The sequence below is a fragment of the Pseudophryne corroboree genome, chromosome 10 (genome assembly GCF_028390025.1).
Source record: "Pseudophryne corroboree isolate aPseCor3 chromosome 10, aPseCor3.hap2, whole genome shotgun sequence".
NCBI lineage: Eukaryota > Metazoa > Chordata > Amphibia > Anura > Myobatrachidae > Pseudophryne > Pseudophryne corroboree.
The window spans coordinates 144,218,105-144,239,790 of record NC_086453.1 but is presented as its reverse complement, the minus strand read 5'-3'; the positions used below and the strand labels follow the sequence as shown (position 1 = coordinate 144,239,790).

The 21,686-nt window shown below is 45.0% G+C and overlaps 1 protein-coding gene across 4 annotated transcripts in view; it reads right to left on the bottom strand.

The window, feature by feature from the left end:
- Positions 1-665: 665 nt before the first annotated feature.
- EPS8L1 (EPS8 signaling adaptor L1) overlaps positions 666-21,686 on the bottom strand; it is a 153,030-nt gene continuing 132,009 nt past the window's right edge. For all 4 annotated transcript variants that reach the window (XM_063942841.1, XM_063942844.1, XM_063942843.1 and 1 more), the window contains 8 exons: positions 19,771-19,906; positions 18,539-18,588; positions 16,432-16,528; positions 16,148-16,297; positions 13,397-13,499; positions 11,527-11,707; positions 2,058-2,190; positions 666-862 (listed from right to left, as the gene is read on the bottom strand). In XM_063942841.1, the coding sequence (XP_063798911.1) occupies positions 776-862; positions 2,058-2,190; positions 11,527-11,707; positions 13,397-13,499; positions 16,148-16,297; positions 16,432-16,528; positions 18,539-18,588; positions 19,771-19,906 (937 nt within the window). In that variant the 3' untranslated portion in view covers positions 666-775. The remainder of the gene's footprint in view (positions 863-2,057; positions 2,191-11,526; positions 11,708-13,396; positions 13,500-16,147; positions 16,298-16,431; positions 16,529-18,538; positions 18,589-19,770; positions 19,907-21,686) is intronic.

Genomic DNA, 21,686 nt, shown 5'->3' with positions numbered 1-21,686 from the left:
TCCACTCTCCATTGTTTCCCATTCTATAACATAACATGGTCTACTGCAGCCAGGAAGAACCAAGCTAGCAATATAGGAATGGATGTTTTGCTTGTCATTACAGTTTTATAGTCTATACATGCATTGCAGCACATCTGCTATTTGCCTAAAGTACAGGTACAAAATATATGCTCTGAGCCACCCACTTATAAAATTACAGAGATGCACAATTCTGGCAAACAATAATAATAATAATAATAATAATAATTACAAAAGAGAAATATCACAATAGTCCAGTGCCTGAAAAGTAGACTAAATATTAGTAACATGGAGAAACGTGCATTAGAACTTTCAACTATGGAGATTAATAAAGAAGAGGAATAAAATAGAACACTGTATCCCAACCAAATAAACCGAGCCGCTGGAACGTGTTAGATGGAGAAACAAGGGCAGAACTGGTCACGATTGTCTTGTGCTTTGTATAAAGTCTTCATTCTTAGAATGTGAAGATAAGGCAAAGTTCCCATCCTTTCGTTAACAAGCCAAATACCATTTTATGCAATCAGATTTCAAGATACAGTATATAAATGAAGCACTTCTTTCACCAGGAAGACTAGTACCTCCAAAAAATTAGATTCTCCAGCAGTTGTGATTGGAACAGTCTTTGGTATATTTATGTATTAAAGTTTTTATATATATATATATATATATATATATATATATATATTTATATTTATATATTCTTTGGAACAAATTAAATAGAGTCTGTAAAGTCCAAGTAGACAGAAGTTTGTCTCTAAAGGCTGTCTTGCTCAAGTTCACTGTCCACCTTTTTCTTTTGCCTCTCCATCACAGCCTCCAACTCAGAAATCTTTTTAGAATCCTAAAAACAAATTAATAAATCACAAATAAATATATAGCTATAAATTAGACAATAAGCAGGAATAGGCAAAAAAAATAATTAGAAAGAGCAATCTGAAATTTAGCAGACAGTTTGCTTTGTAATCCAAGTGATGCATTGCTAACCAGAGCTGCCATACGGCATTCAATTCTTTTAACCCCCTTCCACACCCGTTCTGTTTCTGCTGACAGGTGTGGTATGAGGATCAGTACGAAATCCCGCCGGATGGGGTCCCGGCGGTCGGAATACCGACACCGGGATCCCAACTGGCACAATCCCGACAGGGGGGCGAGCACAACACAGTCCCTTGCGGGCTCGCCACGCTGCGGGCACGATGCCTCGCTACATTCGGCACATTCATTTATTCTCCCTCTATGGGTGTCGTGGACACCCACAGAGGGAGAATATGTCGGGATTGTGCCGGTCGTGATCCTGGTGTCGGTATTTCGACTGCCAGGATTCCGTCCGGCGGAATCTTGACTGCATCCCGTGGTATGATCATTTCATCTCGCTATCCCCAGGGTAGCGAGGGCGCCCAACCCTTTACGCAGCTAAACAATATGCGCGATAACGGGGATCACTTTAGAAAAGACCTTGGGTATGATATATAATTTGAATACCACCCAATGTGTTTGTTCACTAAGTAGCATGTATAAGGTTAATATTTATAGGGATTTGAACATATGTTAGCAAAATATACATAGTATATGGATATCAAATTTATGCACCACACATATATTAGGAATTGCTGAAAAATACTGAAGAATGGCAATTTTATTACAATAATAAAAAGATTGCTGGTTCTCCAAAACTATTAATCCATACATGTTTTCAAGCTTTGCTGACTCAGGTTACAGTGTCTCAATCATATACAGTAGGTAATGTTTAATTACACTTATCATCATAGAAGTAGGATCTGCCACCTGCAGTGCACATATTGAAAGCAGCCATTTTGTGGTATACCATAGAAGCCAGTGACATCACTGAGGCACTTAATGAGTAATATGCATTGGGTTCTGGTTTCATTACCACAAAATAGCTGCCTCTGCTATCTGTGGGCCATATGTGTTCCACTGCTGTCAGTGATGCCTGTGTACCAGTTCATGAAAGATAAGATTCATTTATGGACACAGAAACTCTGACAAACACGCCTATGAATTAAAAGTTGCAAACGTACCTCAAGCAGAGCTTTCTGAACCATAACCTGGCTATATACCCTGGCACCTTCTTCAGCACTCACGGCTTTAAACTCGTCTTTTCTGAGAGAAAAAAGCTGAGCTCCATTTAACACCCCAAGTGATTTTACAGTCCTAGAATGACAGAAGAATACATTGCATTAAACCAGAATCGATTAAATACATTCTATTTTACATTTCTGTGTAATTGGATTTATTGATGGGCCCTGCAAGTACCAGTCAAAGGTTATTTATGAAAATTCTTATCTTGATCATGTGTAAATAATATGCTACCATGTGCTGGTATGCATCAATCACACATTCACACTGACATTATAAAGTGTGCAGGATTACACAGGGCATCCTGATCTTGCTGGTACCTACAACGTGTTTTATTCAACAGTATAAATAATGATACAGACATTTCAGTGTACACTAGGAAGCATATTCATTGTTACACGTTATACTGAGACATGGTTGTCTCCAAGAATATTCATATATAAAATACATTTCCCTTATTGCTGTTCCTGTGTATATTTCCCACATAATACATAGTGTCTGAGGTCTGTAACCAAATTATAATTCTCATACTTAACCATTTAGATATTTACTCCCCAAACCTTTATTGTAATTACCCCGTCTAACAGGCCAAGTGTAGCCCAAAACCCCTCTACCCCAAAACAAACCCCCTGAAACAAACTCAAATCTAGTCAACCCATGGTGTGTATGGTGCGGTGCGACAGCTAAATAGTGAACAATCTACTTTTAAGGAGAGGTATAGGTCCGGCCCGGCGCCCCCGGGCCCAAATGATCCACCGTGGCGGCAGTCGGCGCCCTCTAAATCTGAAGGGCGAGGGATGAGTACGTGGAATTAATCCAAGGGGACCATATCTTCTCGTACTTGGCAAGGGCATTATATTTCATATATACATATCGTTCTTTTAAGAGGGTATCGTTTACTAAACCCATGAAGGCAGGCACCGTGGGAGGCCGTGGGGCCATCCACGCCCACGCAATACACACCTTAGCCAGAGCGCACATACTGCGGGCATACATGCCCCCCAGCGGGACCCAGAATCGGGACCACCCACCCCCAAAATACAGAATCTCGGAGTCAGTAAGCCTCTCGGTATCCCCGTATGTTCCAGAATCGACCCGACCCCTGCCCAGAACGTCTGCAGCAGCGGGCATTCCCATGCAAGATGCCAGAATGTGCCTCCGGCAGCCCCGCACTTAGGACAAATATCAACGCTATCGGTCCTAAATTTGGCCAGCCTGCTTGGCGTCATGTATGCTCTATGCAGAATGAAGAGCTGCATCTGTTGAAACCGCAGCGATTTGGTGACCTGACTCGGGTTACACAGAGCGTCCTCCCAGTCCTCCCCGTCTATGGGACCCAGATCGCACTCCCAGCTCTCCCGAAGATTCGAGAGTGGGTCTGCATGTATTGTTTGAATAAGGTACGAGTAGGTGAAGGAGATCACCTTGACTCGACCCAGTGAGAGTAGAAATGTTTTAATGGGGAAGGGGAGGAGTGCCGGGGGGGGGGAATCTCCGAATTGTGCCTGCAAGGCGTGCCTGAGCTGTAAGAATCTGTAAAAGTGAGAGTTCGGAAGTCCAAACTCCTCTTTTAACTGCTGAAATGATTTCAATGCGCCATCGTTATATAGTTGAGACATTGAATTTATCGAGTACGGAGCCCACACCTCCCCGCCCTCAAGAGACCCCAGCTCACTGAGCACTGTGGAGTGCCACAGAGGGGTATCCGGGTCCATACCCACATACCCAAGCAGGCTCCTCAACGCTAGCCATATCTTCATAGCCTGAAAAACAATAGGGGGTGAGAATCTAGAAGGTTTTCCCCCAACCAGGACCTGCGCCGGGGAGAGATCTGGGTAATAGCACCTAAGGAACGCCCAGCCCAGTCCAGCCTCCTCCCCTCCCCGGAGCCAAATACCGATATGTGATAATTGAGTGGCGTAGTAATACAATTGGAAGTGGGGCAAGGCCAAGCCGCCGTCCCTTTTTTGTCTGGTAAGAGTGGATAGTTTTATTCTAGATCTTTTATTGGCCCATATCAAGGACGTTATGACACTGTTTAATTTCCTGAAAAAGGCTGGAAAGATGTATACGGGGGACTGCAAGAGAACATACAGTAGTTTAGGCAGAACTACCATTTTGACGAGGCCGATCCTACCCGTCACTGTCAGCGGGAGCTTGCACCAAGCTCTTGACTTGCGCACAAATGTCTGAACCAGAGGATCAAGGTTTAAGGGCACAAAGTCTGATGGATCGTTGGTTACTAGGATCCCGAGGTACTTAAACTGGGCCGTCCAACGCAGTGGTAGGGATATTTTCGGGACCTGGGGGGGGGGGAGCCTATAACGGGCATAATAAATGATTTGGACCAGTTTATGCGGAGACCTGAAAACCCACCAAAGATCTCTATGACCCGCAACACATTGGGCATATCCACCGCGTAGTCTCGGAGGAATAACAACAAGTCGTCCGCATATAGGGCTATTTTATCAGTGCATGAACCCGTATCAATTCCCCCAATGTCCGGGTGCGACCTAATCAAACAGGCCAGGGGCTCGATGGCTATGGCAAACAGGGCGGGAGAGAGGGGGCAACCCTGTCGGGTGCCCCGTGTCAAAGGGAAGGAGGAGGAGATGTAGCCGTTCACCAAGACCCTGACGCGTGGATCCTGGTATAACAATTTGATCCATTGTATAAAGTTAGGGCCAAAGCCCATGATCCTCATGACTCCCCACAGGTATGGCCACTCAACGCTATCGAATGCCTTGGCCGCATCCAGAGAGACCACAGCCGCGTCCGAGGGGAAGTCATGAGGAGCTTGCAAAATAGTGTACAGCCTGCGCAAATTGATAGATGTGGATTTCCCAGGCATGAAGCCGGTTTGATCCGGATGGATTATGGATTCAATGACTAGATTGAGCCGGACCGCGAGGATTTTCGCCAGGATCTTGGCATCGGTGGGAATGAGGGAAATCGGCCTGTAAGACTCCAAAAGTTTAGGGTCCTTACCAGGTTTTGGGAGCATTATAAGAATAGCCTCGGACATTGAGGGAGGAAGGCAGTTAGCGGCAAGCATATCAACATATGTAGCAAGCAGCTGAGGACCAAAGAATTTAATGTATTGTTTATACAGTTCCGTGGGAATACCGTCACTACCTGGGGATTTACCATTAGGTGACATCTCCACCGCCGACGTCACCTCCTCCAGAGTCAGAGGCGCGTCCAAAGCGTCCCTAGCCTCAGGGGAAAGTTTAGAAAGGGGTATATTTGTCAGGTACAAGTCTAAATCCTCCATGGAGCATGTCAGCTGACTATCAAAGACCTCCTTAAAGTAAAGGAGGAACATCTGTGCAATGTCTGGGGTGTTATCTACCGTGGAACCGTCGGGGCCAAGCAGCTGCGCTACCGTGGTCCCAGGTCGGTCGTAGTGCACTAAATGGGCCAGCAAGCTACCTGGTCTGTCCGCCTGCATGTATATATTAGTGGCCCTAAACAAAAGGGAACGTGCATTTTTGTCTGAAAGATGAGCCAGCCAGGCCTCCTGAGCTGTCAGCCAGCGGGCCTTCAGCGCGGGGGTGCCCTCAGTCAGGTATCGTGTCTCCAAGTCCCTACACTCAGTCTCAAGCTGTCTTTCCGTCGTCCTACGAGCTACCTTGCAGGCAGCAATTTTACCAATTAAAGTACCACGCAAGTACGCCTTGAATGCATCCCAAACTACTGGGATCGGTGCCGTGCCCATATTATCCGCAAAAAATCCCTCCCACGTGGGCGCTAAATCCGGGCAATCGCCCAGCTGGGCCAACCAAGATGGGTGCAACCTCCAGTATGACTGTCCCTTCTGACAGTCCCCATCCAAGGACAGCACCAGGGGCGAGTGGTCGGATACCCCCCGTGCCTCGTAATGAACATCCGCCACGCCCGGCAGAAGCTCAGGCGAGACCAGGGCCAGGTCGATTCTGGAAAAGGAGCCATGTGTACCAGAGAAGCAGGAGTATTGCCTAAGCGTAGGATACCGAGCCCTCCAGACATCTACCCACTGCATACTATCCAGGAAGTCTGCAAATTTAGATCTAGGTGAAATCGAGTCGCCCCCCGCCCCTTGATCCCGAGGAGATTTCCATCTGTCCAAGGAGGCGTCCAACACATTGTTGAAGTCCCCCAGGCAGATGACAGGGGTGTGGGGGGAGGAAGCAACAAATGAGGCGGCCTTCTGCAGGACATCATATGAAAACGGGGGGGGGACATATACAGACAACAGGAAAAAGTTACGTGAGTACAGTTTGCATTCTAGGAACACGTATCTACCATATGGATCTGTATTTACCCTGATCATCTCGAACTGTACCGTCCTCTTTATCATTACTGACACCCCTCGGGAATAAGAGGAGTGTGAGGAATGGTACGCCCATCCCACCCAAGGCCTGCGGAGTGACAACAGCCTGTTCCCTTCCAAATGTGTTTCGCTTAGACAAATGATATCTGGGCCATATTTCTTGATCATTTGAAATACTAAGGATCTCTTAACTTTGTTGTTGATGCCCCGGACGTTCCACGCCAAGATTTTTAAGGGAGGCATGTCGGCCAAGGTATCAACAGGGGCACAGCGCTCCTAAACACCAGAAGGCAGAGAGGAAATACCATCATCAATGCCCTCCGGGCAACCGCCCGCCCACCCGACGTTCCGTTCACGTAGTCACATCTTCCGCAGGCCCCGGACCCCGAGCCGAACCCCATAAAACAGTGCAACCCCACCGCACCTTCTGATTGACAATTATGTAGACTTCTTGAAATCAAAACACACAACAGAAAAACTGCTGAGAGGCCAACAGCGGCCCTCAAACATCCCCCCACCCCGTATACCTCCCCGAACTGTGGCATACCCATATCCCTAACCAAACTCTAGCCCTGGAGATCCCAAAGCCTACGGCGGCTCTGTACCAGGCGTACAGATCAAAAACAACCCCAATACAAAAAAAACCTGTATACTTTATATCGCTTTTCAGCAAAGTCCAGAATCACTAAACCAGAGGGAGCTCCCTGGATTCATACTTGCGGATTGCAGGCCCACTGAGGAGGGAATCCCGGTATCAGTCTGGTGCCAGCTGGCGGACCCCAGGAGCATATCTGTCCAACCATGAAGCCGCCTCCCTCGGCGAGCTGAAGAATTTGGTCTCCCCGTCAGCCACCACACGCAACCTGGAGGGGAACAGCATCGAGTAAGGTAGGTTCAGGTCATGAAGACGTCTCTTAATGGGAAGAAACTGGGCCCGGTCCTTCTGAACGTCTGCTGCAAAGTCCGGAAATGCCGATACCCGGACTCCATTCCGGAGCAGGGGGCCCTTCACGCGTCCCAGGCGCAGGACAGAGTCCCGGTCCTTATAGTGCAGGAACTTTGCTATAAACGTTCGTGGCGGGGCGCCTGGGGGCAAAGGCCGGAAGGGCACCCGGTGAGCCCGCTCCACCGCAAACTGAGAGGTAAAGGATTCAACGCCATACGCCTCTTTCAGCCAGGCCTCCAGGAAATCCTCGGGGTGTGCCCCCTCTTCCTTTTCAGGTAGGCCCACGAATCTCACGTTATTTCTGCGGAGCCTGCCCTCCATGTCCAGGAGTTTGCTTTGCAATGTCGTGACTTGTTGTGTAACTGCAGATACTGAGCGCCGCAAAGGGCCGCTGAGGTCCTCCAGGTTGGAGACCCTCGTCTCAGTTTCGCCCACCCTCTCCCGCACTCGCTGGACGTCCTGTCGCAGCAGTGATAAATCACACTGCACCTTCTCCATTTTGTCCGACAGACGTTGTTCACTGGCCGCTATGGCCTCCAAGACCTGCTGGATGGAGGGAGCAGATGGCTGTACATTCACCCCTGAGTCGGCCCCGGCCGGGGGATCCATTCTGGCAGAGGGGGAGGGCTTGGGAGATGAGTGTGTCGGCTGGGGTGCAGGCTGTCGAGCGTATTTCTCCAATTTAGCCGCGGCCACACTCTGGCCGCCCCTCACCATCTTATCAAGGCCCAGCAATACTCACAGTCCCAGTATTCAATGTTGAGGAGTATAACAGTGGGTGATGGATGCAATAGCAGCTGCCCACTAGGGACCAGGAGATCCAGTTGTAATATTGAAAGGAGAAGGGAGAAGGGGGGACCAGGAGGATCCAATTGTATATATATGTTTAGTATATGATAGTCCAGCAAAAGACAGGGCAACAGGGACCAGCACAACGCATCCAGGCCAGTTCAATTTTCATATACACTGCACCATGCAGTGAGGAGAGACACAGGAAGCTGCAGGCAAGATGGCCGCCCAGCACACTAATTCCCCCCTCCTCACTCCCTACATCAGTCTTCTGGGGAGCTGGATTGCGTCTGTGTGGAGGTCTGGGGGTGCAGGAGTGGGGTGCCGCTCCCCTCCGGTGCCGTAGGCCGCTGTGGCAGTCTCGGGCGCGCGACCGCGCACGCGCGCACACGCGCCCGGCGGAGCTTCCAAAATCGAGGCCGGGAATTTGTTTGCGGCCTAGGCCCGGAGTCTGGGCGGCCGCTGGCGCGAGCCGGGAGCGCTCGCACAGGTCCTCGGACAGTGTCCACCGCCTCCCCAGTGCCGCTTGACGAGGTATGAGCCGAGGGAAGGTCACAGAGAGAGCCCCAGGATAGATTCAGGATTGATATCCAGGGAGCTCCTCTGTCCTGCTTCCTAGTCCCTTGCCGCCGTGGCCACGCCCCCCGTGTTCATGTCTTTTTATTGTAGAATTGAAAACAATGGGTACATGGAAGTAATAGAAGAATAATACATTCATATTTCTCTCAGTCTAATACTTCTTTCCCTCTGAGTCTCTGACCCAGGATATTGCCAAGTCAAGCCGAGGCGACCCAGCTCCTCTCTCAGTGTGAAGGACTTAACCTGGGTTGTGTGTCCAGGGCTATTCCCGGCCCAACCAGTGTGAAAGGTGCTACCTGAGTTATTTGAACTGGGTTGTGATTAAAGGAGTAGGATGGCTAATCATGGATGCTGGCAGATGGAAGTCCAAATTTCAAATATGGAAGCCACACCAACTGCCAGTGAGCCCCAGCCAGCGATGGCCACATCAGGAGCTGCCATTGGTCACCACCCACTTTTCATGAACTCATCTTTGTGTGCCGAAAAAAGTCCACTCTCACACATTTTACAGGTCAGAAACAGGTTCAGTGTGAAAGGAGTCTAACTTAGAATAACCCATGTCCAAAGTGCAGAGTGAAGAGCTGTAACATGGGTTGAAACAGTGTTCAGTTTTCCAGGTCGGACGTGGGTTGGAGCCAGGGCTTCAGTCTGAAAGGGGCATTAGCTGCAAAAAAATCTAATAATAAATTCAGTGTTCCTGTGATAATAGGATTTTAATACCTACCGGTAAATCATTTTCTCGTAGTCCGTAGAGGATGCTGGGGTCCACATTAGTACCATGGTGTATAGACGGGTCCGCTAGGAGCCATTGGCACTTTGAGTTTGAGAGTGTGGGCTGGCTTCTCCCTCTATGCCCCTCCTACCAGACTCAGTTTAGAAAATGTGCCCGGAGGAGCCGGTCACAGCTAGGGGAGCGAGCTTCTTTAGTAAAAGTTATTTTAGAGTTTTTTATTTTACAGGGAGGCTGCTGCTCCACGGCTACAGTGGGTAAGTCACATTTTCTTCCCTCAGCTACACCTGCTGTGAAGAAACCTTTTCCTTCAGCGGTATCACAGTCCTTTCATGTTGCTAAAACAAGAAAGGCCAAACCGTCCAACACCTTCTTTAGAGGAGGTCGGCCAAAAAATCCAAGAAGCCTGCTGCTGCAGGTTCCCAGGAACAGAAACCTGCTTCTTGTACACCAAAGTCCTCAGCATGACGTGGACAGCGCGGCCTGGAGGTAGGGCCGGTGGGGGCGAGACTCAGACATTTCAGTCAAGTCTGGGTGTCGTCCGGCCTGGATCCCTGGGTTCTAGATACTGTGTCCCACCCGCTGGAATTTCAAGATCTCCCTCCTCACCGGTTCTTCAAATAAGGCTTGCCAGCTTTGCCGGCAGACAGGGCTACCCTACAGACAGAAGCTGGTGGAGGCACAGTTCCTTCACAGATGCAAAACAAAGGTTTCAGCATCCTCTAGGACGTAAGAGAAAAATACATAACAAATGAGGGTATTCAATTGAATGCAGTGTTTAGCTATGGGAATGAGTGCCCAGAGCTATTCAATTGTCTGCACTGCCCGTAGCACTTAAATTGGGAGATGCAGATCACCGTGCATTTTTTAACATAGTTTCTGAGGTTGAAAAAAGACAATTTGTCCATGGAGTTCAACCTATTAGTGGTCTCCTACACTGTATTATTTTTAGGACGATTATTCCTCTTTTTTCTTTTTAACTCTAGTGCGTGATCTACCCACCATAACCCTGCATATCCTTATCCATTAGGAGTTTATCTAGCCCATTCTTATAAGTAATGACCGAGTTCGCCATTTCTACTCTCTCAGTCAGGGAATTCCAAATACGTATTTTCCAAATACGTATTTTCCTTACCGTGAAGAAACCTTTATGTCTCTGTGTGCAAAATCTCCTCTCCTCTAACCTAAGTGGATGTCCACGTGTCCTCTGTGTTGATCTTACCAAAAACAAATCCCCTGCAAGCTATGTGTATTGTCCCCTTATATATTTGTAAATGTTTATCATGTCCCCTCTTAATCTCCTCTCCCAGGGTAAACATGCCTAGATTAGCAAGCCTTTCCTCGTATTGTAGCGTCTCCATCCCTTTAATCAATTTGGTCACTCGTCTCATTGCCAAGGTATAATGCGGTAAACAGAATTTTCCAACTTAATTGCAGGGCATGATGCTGTTAGCCCACACAGTAAGTCTGCAAATAGATAATGCTGCACTAGTTTAGTTGGATTTCTGCTTGCACCTCAGAAGGGTGTAAGCAGAAAACCTCTATTCGCAGGTTTACGGAACGACCAACTGAATAGCTATTGAACATCATATTCAATTGAACTCCAACCAAAACATCTACCTCCAGTACATGTAGGCGACAGATACACAGTAACGTCAGTGGGTACAGTATGTTTGGTGTTTGCACAAAAAACATCTGAATGTGTATAATGTGGATAATGGACCCCATTCTGTGGAAGGAAACATAATTTTATAAGACATCACTTGCAGACCAATCTAGCCTTGGTTCACAGTCCGGTATAGTGATCCCATGCTGTGGGTCTCCCTGTTAAAGTGTGTCCAGCCCAGTCTTACATAGTCTGGTGTTGGTTGCCTCCATTGAAGGAGGTGTCCATGCCCTTTGCAGGTGGACTTTTTTCTATTATCTATATCTACTACCCTCTCAAGTTCTGGCACTATGGTGTTGTTTCTCCAAACCTGGCTCTGCTAGTACCAAATAACAGCTTAGCAGAACTTCAAGGAGCAGAAATAAGAGATTCCATAGATGATCACTCACATTGTGTTAAAACCCTTGGCCTGTAACCAGGCAGTGACATCCCTGGGGCTGGACTCATCAGTCAAAGGAATAGATGTGTCGAGCGTCCTCTGTATGGCCAGGGTCTTCTGTGGTACCGTTCGCCCATTTGCCAGTCTGAGCAGCAACTCTTCGTTCATGCTGTTTATTCTGTCAAATTTTTCTGAGAAAAAAACCCATAATTGATAAATGTTATTTATTTTCATTAGGCCCTTATATACTCAGTATTTAATAAACTCATAGGGCAGGCTGTACTAAAGTGAAATGCTTTAGAACCACTGATTTCTGGGTTCTTACCACATTTACGTATGTACATACCTCTGTCCACCAGGTCTCCGCCGTGCAGGGTAACCCTGCAAAAGCCTATGGTTCTTCTACCGCAATGCAATGTGGAGAGGGTTCCGTGCCTCCCAGCATCCCCGCAGCCGTTACTGGTGTGCACATTCGCAGATGAACTCCCGAGTCATAGCCCCGAAAGTCCAGCAGCCGCAGAGCAAAGGACAACTCTTATCGGGAGAGCTGTCCTTTGCGATACTAATTGCATATGTTAGTACACGTGATTAGTATCAGTGCGACAAGTGGCGGGATGTACCGCACTCCTTTGGTACATCCCACCCCTATTATTGCCTGATAATAATCCCTTTAAATATTGTTTCAGTAGGAAGTTGCCATTTGTATTTTTTTTATGTATTCTGTCCTGAAGTAACTAATTCATATTGGGCCTAATTCAGATGTGGTTGGAGGTGGTATCGCCGCTGCTACCTTGGAAGAAACAGCGATATCACTAACATGTTAATGCAGCAGGACGAGTCTGGTATAAGTAGACAGATCCTGCTTGCATTAGTGATGCGTGTTGCATCCTAAAACGTAGCATCGGATCACCTGTGACACCATCAGCCGGCTGTGTGACTCATGTGGTTGTGCAAGCCGACTGCCGCAGCTCTGACCAAGGGGCCAGGAAATCTCTGTCTTCCAATGGATATCCTGGCCTCTGCACTCCCGCACAGGGTCGGACTGGCCCACAGGGGTACATGGGAAACCACCGGTAGGCCCCACTGCCTGGTGGGCCCTCCTCCTCTAGGGAACAGGTTCTAGACTGTGCACTTGAATTATATATTATACATATGTTACTTTGTACTGAACAGGACTATGATGTATTCTCTACAGTACATTGCTGTCATAAATCTGGCACATTATCATGCATGCACTAGCATTAATTACTATATAAATTATCAAGGAGTCCAGACCAGGTACTCTCTAATGCGCCTTGAGTCCTATTGGAGAAAGAGCACTATATATATAATATTATTATTATAATGGCTAGCCAAACCTCTGTGGTGGCTGGCCACACCCCCTTTGGAGGCTGGCCACACCTCTAAGCATGGGCCCCTACCACTGCATGCCCCCGGTGGGCCCTTCATGCTCCAGTCCAACACTGCTCCCGCAGAATGAAGGCGACATGCCTCTGTTTAGGGCAATGGAGCTCATCGCCGCCCCCTCCCTGCCCCCAAACGTCTGCAGACTGTCAGTCTCTTGATGTCTGCAGCTGTAGTAAGTGTCCGGCGCATGCGCAAAGTACATAAGACCGGTACTTTGGGCTATGTGCCTCAGATCCTTTGGGATCTGAATTAGACCCTTATTTGTGTTTTTTTGTTTTATAAATGGTTAATATACAGTACTTTACAATAATTTTATATAAAATTACTTATTCAGTAGAGTCATATAGGTTGTGATACATTTTGATACATAACCAAATAATTTTTTACTGGGAGAAAAGGACATTTTATTTACCATGTCATTACCGTTTAGCAATTGTACAAACACACTTCATCTAATTCAACCCAGTTCTTACCTTGCTGCACGTGGTTCTGTTCTGGATGTTGGATGTCTACTTCGTCCCACTGCACCTGGCCTTGTTTTGATGGTTTTTTGGGAGGAGTTGGTGGTAGAGATTTCTGAAAAAGGACACGTGAAAGTGTCAGCTGTAGATGTGAATGTAATGTAGTGTAATAAACATGGGGAGCAATTAAATGTTTGGGAATGTGCAACGGCAGTACACATTACTGGTTATTACTCTAGAGAATCTTTGCTCATTTCTGTGCCCACCTCTATATAGTATGAGTGCAGACACATCACTACAGAGGCTCTTTGGGGGAGATTCAAATGTTTAAAAAGTCAGTTGGGAGTCTGCTTTTTCCTATCTAATAGACAGGAAAAAACAGACACCCAACCGACTTTTCAAACATTTGAATCTCCCCCTTTATGTCTGTGTCAGAGACAGTCTGCGACACATCACCGAGAACGGAATCGCCCCAGTTTGAGTTTATGCAGAGTTAAACGCAATTCCATATACTGCACAAATCTTGCGTTATTAGCTTGCGCATGATCTGGAAGCAAAGCTACAAAACGATGAAGGGGTGTATTTGGGCTGTAACGGGGCACTTTCACATAGCCAGTGTTCACTGAGGGCGCATCAATGAAATTGCGGACAGTGCAGAGGTGTGCGGAAGAGTAAATATGCCTATTTCCATACAGATCTTATGCGCCAAGGATATGTCTGGTGCAGGTTTGCACTGGTTGCAGTGACAGGTATCAAACTAAGCATACAGACAGGGGCAACACAGCTGCAGAGATGCGTAAAGAATTTTCTTACAAAGTTCTGTCAGAATTTGTAATTTGTGATGATTTTTTATTTAAATGTTTAAACTTTCTTGTTTTAAAGTGTGACCACATGTACACATACTGTAGATGATGCAGCTATTATGTGTGTGGATTAACTACAAACCAGTAACATCCATGAGACAAGATGTTCTTCTGACCAAAAAGCCTTAGTAAAAAGGCAGCATTTACAATATGTAGGCAGTGTTCATTTTGACAAGGATTTTCAACTTAGTTTTAGGGCCTTATTCAGGTTTGTTTGCAAACCAAAAAAAGTTATCAGTTGGGTAAAACCATGTTGCACTGCAGGTGAGGCAGATGTAACATGTGCAGAGAGATTTAGATTTGGGTGGGGTGTGCTCAAACTGAAATCTAAATGGCTGTGTAAAAATTAAGCAGGCAGTATTTAACATGCACAGAAACAATATAACCCACCCAAGTCTAAATCTCTCTGCACATGTTACATATGCCCCGCCTGCAGTGCAACATGGTTTTGACCAATTGCTAACTTTTCTAGTTGGCTAACAAACCTGAATAATCCCTTAGTCACTTACTTAGAATTGTAATTTGTTTAAAGTCACATTTTAGTCTTGAATTAGCATACTTTTAACTATGTGTTTATTAATCTAGTCTCAGTAGGCTGAGAATTAGAGATGAGCGGGTTCGGTTTTACTCGGTTTTACTCGGTTCTCAAAACGGCATCTAATTGGCTCACGGATGTCACGTGTTTTGGATAGCCAATAAGATTCGGTTTTGAGAACCGAGTAAAACCGAGTAAAACCGAATCCGCTCATCTCTACTGAGAATGTGTTACATACTGAGTGTGACTTACCCCAGTGCTCCCATATATCATATACAAATTAATGAATTAAGTTTCTTAGAACAAACAAGTGCAATACACAATCCTATTTCCTTCACAGTACGTTGTATTTATTTTCTGGAAATATCTAGAATACATAATTGCTCTCTAAAAATTTTAAACCCTACTTCCAGTGTAATTTTGACAAGGATTTTAAATTTAATGTCTTAGTTGTTTTTTTTTCTTTTGTTTTAGTTAAGATTTAGTCAATGGATCTCAGTTTTCATTTTAGTCTCATTTTAGTCCTGAAATAAACTAGTCAATGAATAGACAATAGGCAAAGAAGGCAAGTAAAGTCCTTGCGTACATAAAACGGGGTATTGAGTCAAGGGACGCAGATGTAATCCTGCCTCTGTATAAATCATTGGTACGTCCGCATCTGGAATATTGTGTTAAATTTTGCGCACCATATTATAAAAAAGATATCGGGGAGCTCGAAAGAGTTCAAAGGTGCGCTACTAAACTGATTAAAGGGTTAGAGACACTGGAATATGAGGAAAGGCTTACTGGGTTAAATTTGTATTCCCTTGAAAAGAGGAGACTAAGAGGAGACATTATTAATATCTTCAAATATGTAAAGGGCCAATACAAAGAGTTAGCAGGGGATTTGTTTATTAATAAAACTCTGTATAGGACACGTGGACACTCACTGAGGCTAGAGGAGAGAAAATTCCGTACACAACGTAGGAAAGAGTTCTTCACCGTAAAGGCAATAAGGATTTGGAACTCCCTGCCAGAGAAGATAATAATGGCAGACTCTTTAAATGCATTTAAAAATGGACTGGACAGTTTTCGAGCTGAAAAAGGCATCCAAGGCTATAGCATTTAATATATTGACATTATGTATATAGGAGTGATACGAAATATAGTTGTCAATAGGTACGAAACCATTATTTTGGCTGGTGCATTATAATCTGCACTGCTTAATACGGATACAGGTTGAACCCGATGGGCAGTTTGCCTTTTTTCAACCTCACTAACTATGTAATACTTTTAGCCAAAATTTTTGTCGACAAAAAGAACACTTTGTGTAGGTGACAAATCTACTTAAAATGTTGATAAGATAATGCAAGCAGCTCGCCATACCTTAACTGGACTTGCAGGTTGCTGGACTCCATTTTGTTTTGCTTTGTTATGGTCTGCTGCTGTGATTGGAGCAAGTATATTATAGGGGACATAACCAATCTGTCCAAAGCGATTCTGCACTTTCCACCATTTCTTGGAATCATCCAAAACCTTATAAGGGATGAAAAATAAAAATCAATACATGTCTGTGCTGTCATTGAGTTACTCAGGAGAGAGCTAGCTAGCCTAATGTTGTCAGACCAGGAAAGCTAAATGCAAACAGTATTAACATGCGCAATACATACCTCAAGCTCTTCTCCATGTAATACTGACAGCTCACTGCTATTTCTGGCAACAAAATCATATGTGCAGCTCACACACTTGCTGTTCGTCTCTTGGTGGCTGCAAAATAGTAAAAATATATATATGGTGTTACATACACTTCTCTCTTACAATGATAGATTTATTTTATCGAAGTGGCCCTGGTGCAGAGCTATCATACTTGTTTACTTTAAATGAAGACCCTCCACAAGACTGTGGAGGGGAAGCAGTAGTAGGGATGCAGGGCACGTGTTCATTGTGGCCCCACCCTCCACTGTGCAATACTGTAGTTTGCTCAGTGGGAGGCGGACTACAATGTTGCAATTTGCTTAGAATCAAAGCATTTGGTCCCCAGAAAGCCCATTTCCCTAGGAAAGTAGGAGGGATCTGGAATGCTAGTCTTCTCCATCTGGAATGCGGAGGGACTCCCTAAAATAAGTGAGTCTGCCAGACAGGGGGCCTAATTCAGATGTGGTTTGAGGTTGTATCGCTGCTGCTTACTTGGAAGCAGCAGTGATAGCAGTAATATGGTGATGCAGCAGCAGGAGGAGTCTGATATAAGTAGATGCCTCCTGCTTGCATTAGTAATCCCTGCTGCATCCTAGGATGCAGCATTGGATCACCTGTGACACATCGGCTGGCTGCATGACCTATAGGCGGCTCCAGTTCCTACAAAGAGGCCAGGAAATCTCAGTCTTCTGAAGGAGATACTGACCTCAACACTCCGCCAAAATACAAGCGACACGCCTCCATTTTGGGTATTGGCAGCCATTGCCGCAGCCTCCCCATCCCCATATGGCTGCAGACTGTCAATCACTGACAGTCTGCAGTCATAGTGTGTCCAGCGATGCAGGATCTGTACTGCATATCCCCAGTACGGGTCAGGCGCATGCACAAAGCAACGAACAACGGCACTTTGCAACATGCAGCACAGTTTTTCACGGGTCCTGAATCAGGCCCAGAGTTGGCAAGTAAGTTGTAGCCCATAGATAATAAGCTACTCTTCATCGAATAGTCATATACCCAGAGGTTAAAGTGGGCTAGAACTGGGCGGAACTGCGTTCCGTCAGTTCCAATTGGAGACGGAACGCAGTTGCGCCTCCTTCGGTTCACCTAACCAAGAATGTGAGCATGGAGCCGCATGGGGATGCCGGGCGCCCGCTGAGGTTGTGTTACCAGTGGGCGCCGTCACCTTCCCCTCAGCGGCAGCCAGAGCTCACTGTTGAGTTCCGGCTTCCGCTGTGTGTCATGATGTCTCTCCCATAGATCCGAGGAGCGGGCGGCCAGGCGGAGGTCAGCAATCCGGAAGCAGGAGCGGGGTTGGTGAGTGTTGTGTGTGTTTTTTTGTTTTTGTTTTTTGTGTATGTGAAGCGGCGCTACTTGGGGGGCAGCTTCTACTGGTGGCAGATTATACAGGGGGCATCTTCTACTATGGGGCATCTATACTGGGGGCATCACTACTGGGAGAGCATAACTACTGGTGGCATCTGTACTGGGGGCATAACTACAGGGGGTATCTGTACTGGGGGCATAACTACAGGGGGCAGCTTGTACTGGGGGCATACCTACAAGGGGCATATCTACAGGATGCATCTGTACTGGGGACATCTGTACTGCGGGCATAAGTACAGGGGTTATCTCTACAGGGGGCCATCTGTACTGGGGGCAGCTCTACATAATTTAAATTGGGGATACTATTGGGTGACCACGCCCCTTTCTTTTTTGAGGCCACTCCCCTTTTTGCGGCACGCGTCTATGGCGCGCACAGTCTCTTTAGGGTGGGGGGAGATGCACCACCTCTACAGGACCACTTTAAGCACTGCATATACCACTGCCACATGTATTTCTTGGGGTATAATAAACCTCATTTGTGTAGGAAAAAGAAGTGTCTGAGGTGGTGGAAGAGAATCAATTACTTCTAGGGAATATTTTCCTGTGATTAATTTGGTTCTAGTTTAGGGGTGTTAATGGACATTACTTTAATGTCCTTTTTGTGCAGTCTATGATCAATACAGGGGTTTAAGATGTAAGCAACATGCAATCACTGCACACACTCAGGTAAAAGCAGGTATGTGGAGTAGCTAGGCTTACCCATTCAGAGCAGGAGGAGGTGATGGCTGATGAACCTGAGGGCCGGATTGCTACAGAAAGACAAATACACATTTATAATGAATAAATACACCAAATAACTACAAATACAGTCATTAAGAAATGTTAGTGAAGCTTTATTAATAGCCAGCCTGCAAAGTTATATTAAAATAGATACTATGCTATCTTTCCAAATGGTAAATAGCCATACATGTAGTGGTAAATTTAGCAAACAGCGGATTTATAAGACGGATGATTTCATCCTGTTTTTCTGGCAGATTTCAAACCACCAGATATACTAAAAGGAAAAACCACTGGAAATCTTTCATTTTACAAAAACCACAATATACATTCTGCAGCTGTCCTGATATGTGTGATCTATATAACATTTATAGTGACATGACATAAGTAGGGTTACCACCTCATCCCATTAATTATGGACACATATTAATTATACAGGTTCTGTGGCTGTCTGACTTCAAGACTCCATTTCACCTGGTTTTAATCAGCCACAGAACCTGTGTAATTAATGTGTCCATAATTAAAGGGATGAGGTGGTAACCCTAGACATATGTTATGCCTCATTGTTCATAAATTATTATTATTATTATTATTATTATTATTATTATTAAATAATGCAGATCACTTTCCAAACCGCTGAATGATAAACCCGTCAGTTTGAAACCACTGGCAAACATGTTTCTTAGTAAATTTACACACTGGGATTAGACTTAACATACCTCCCAAGTAGCCAGTGCAAGAGGGGTGCCCTGCCTCCTGGTGCTCAGCTGTAATGAGAATTCACTGTCCCTAGTCTCCAACTTATAATGGTGTGAGGCAAAGACTTAAAGATTCAGAGTAGCAAAATGGAAAACAGCTTACTATACAATAACATAACAAAACTCAATAATGAAATTCCTATAATTTAAACCTTATGGTTTATTTACTAACATTGCAGTTAGGCGCAACATTTGCACTAAACCACAACCTCCAGTCAAATATAATCCTTTATTGTCTAACTTGCTCTAGATGATATCCAATTGCTGATTGGATAGTGAAACTGAAGGCAAATATCTATGCAGTGTCAGTATGAGCTCTAGTGACTATGGCAGGCTGGATCATTGAAGAAACTGGACCAGGGTCCAAGAGGAAGAGTTGCACAAAGATGAAAAACATCTCTTATATGACTTATAATGTTGCTGGATGATTGACTTCAAGAAAAGAGATCTGCCCACCTGTGACCTTAATTCTTCATGGCGATGCTGAAGCTCAATGGGATCATCCCAGGGTCGTCCATCGATATTAGTGGGCACCCATCCACTCTTAAAAGTGGGAGTATAAGGTTGGCAATAGTCCCGAGGGAATTCCAATCTTTTGAAAACAAATATCATTAGTAAAAACAGACAAACTTATTTCTATGTGCGAAAATATTGGCTACGAGAGACCTGTAACCTATTTACTGTAACAGCAAGTTCAAAACTATATGTCATTCAGAGGTTAAACATTAAGCTCAAGGTTCTAGTATAGGCCTTCTATATTTGATAAATTATAAAGTTTGCATAAACCTTAATAATATCCACAGCTTGTGCTGTTGCTGTAGGCTCCTTCTGGCGTCTAGTGTGGGATTGTCCGTTGGTGCGAGTGTTTTGGTCTGGGATCAGGTCGATTCTGGAGGGAGCAGGAGTTTCTGGGAACTTGCTCACCCCACAGTTTTGTCTTTTGGGAATGGGTGGGTCTGCTTTTGAGTCCAGCTGGGAGAGCCTGTATGCTGGCAGTATGTGTGCCTTGGCCAAGGTATGCCTTGCGAGATTCTGGATGGCTCCTAATAGTCCTTCCCTTCCTGTGTTCAAGGTCTTGGTGAATGACACTCTTTCAAGGACCGCTTTTTATATATGAAACATAACGCTAATCTGGTCCCCTTCCCGCTCGAATCTACATACTCCTCCCCCAATCTTCTGATGTAGAAGGTATCAGAGATCTAGGTGTCACTGGGCCCTGGGTGGATGCCGTGCTTTGAGTACTTTATAATTGTACTTTCACTTCCCGCTTTTCCCTTTTTTTCTTCTTTTTTTTCCTCTTTTTTGTTAGAATGTTTAATAGGTTGCTTAGTTCGAACAAATAGAAACGGGGGAGCTCAGGTGACACAATGCACTACTAGTGCACGTAAAAAAATAAATAACTACAGAATAAAAAAAATACAGAATAAAAAAACAATAAATGACACTTCCTCTAGGGTGAGAGTGGCTGCAGCCTTAAGCAATAAGATATGTGCTTGGAGAACACTTAAATAGAATTTATGTAAGTGGAGGAAAGGGCGCCTTCTAGTGTCTAATACAATTATATGAGGTGTATACCCAGTGTGAATAGGAACAGGACACTACTTATCTGGTATATAAAAGACTTTTCTTTCAGTCATAAGACCAATATAGGTACATGAAAAAGATAAGAACAGAGTAACATAGCGCGTACAGTTTTAACGCAGTTTTCTTTCCACAAATAAAACCAATTGTATATAAAAAACTTTGTGGGTATAAGCAAATCCCACAATTTAAAATCCACAGCCAGGGATTTTTTTAAAGTTTTTCACAAAGTTTAATACAACACATATAGTACACAAAATGGAAGAAATGCAAGCGTACAGGATAAAAAGGTGTAACAAGCTTATCTCTCCATATCGGAGATCGAATACATCTGATTTTCCATAGGTACATCAGTCCCAACACGTTTCATCAGTAGTAAGACTTCATCATGATGAAGTCTAACTACTGACGAAACGCGTTGGGTCTGATGTACCTGAGCTTCTTTTATGGACAGATAAGCCTTTTTAATATTTATTTCCTGCACGTTTGAATTTTTACCATTAATTTGGATACCTATGGAAAATCAGATGTATTCGATCTCCGATATGGAGAGATAAGCTTGTTACACCTTTTTATCCTGTACGCTTGCATTTCTTCCATTTTGTGTACTATATGTGTTGTATTAAACTTTGTGAAAAACTTTAAAAAAATCCCTGGCTGTGGATTTTAAATTGTGGGATTTGCTTATACCCACGAAGTTTTTTATATACAATTGGTTTTATTTGTGGAAAGAAAACTGCGTTAAAAACTGTACGCGCTATGTTACTCTGTTCTTATCTTTTTTAATGTAC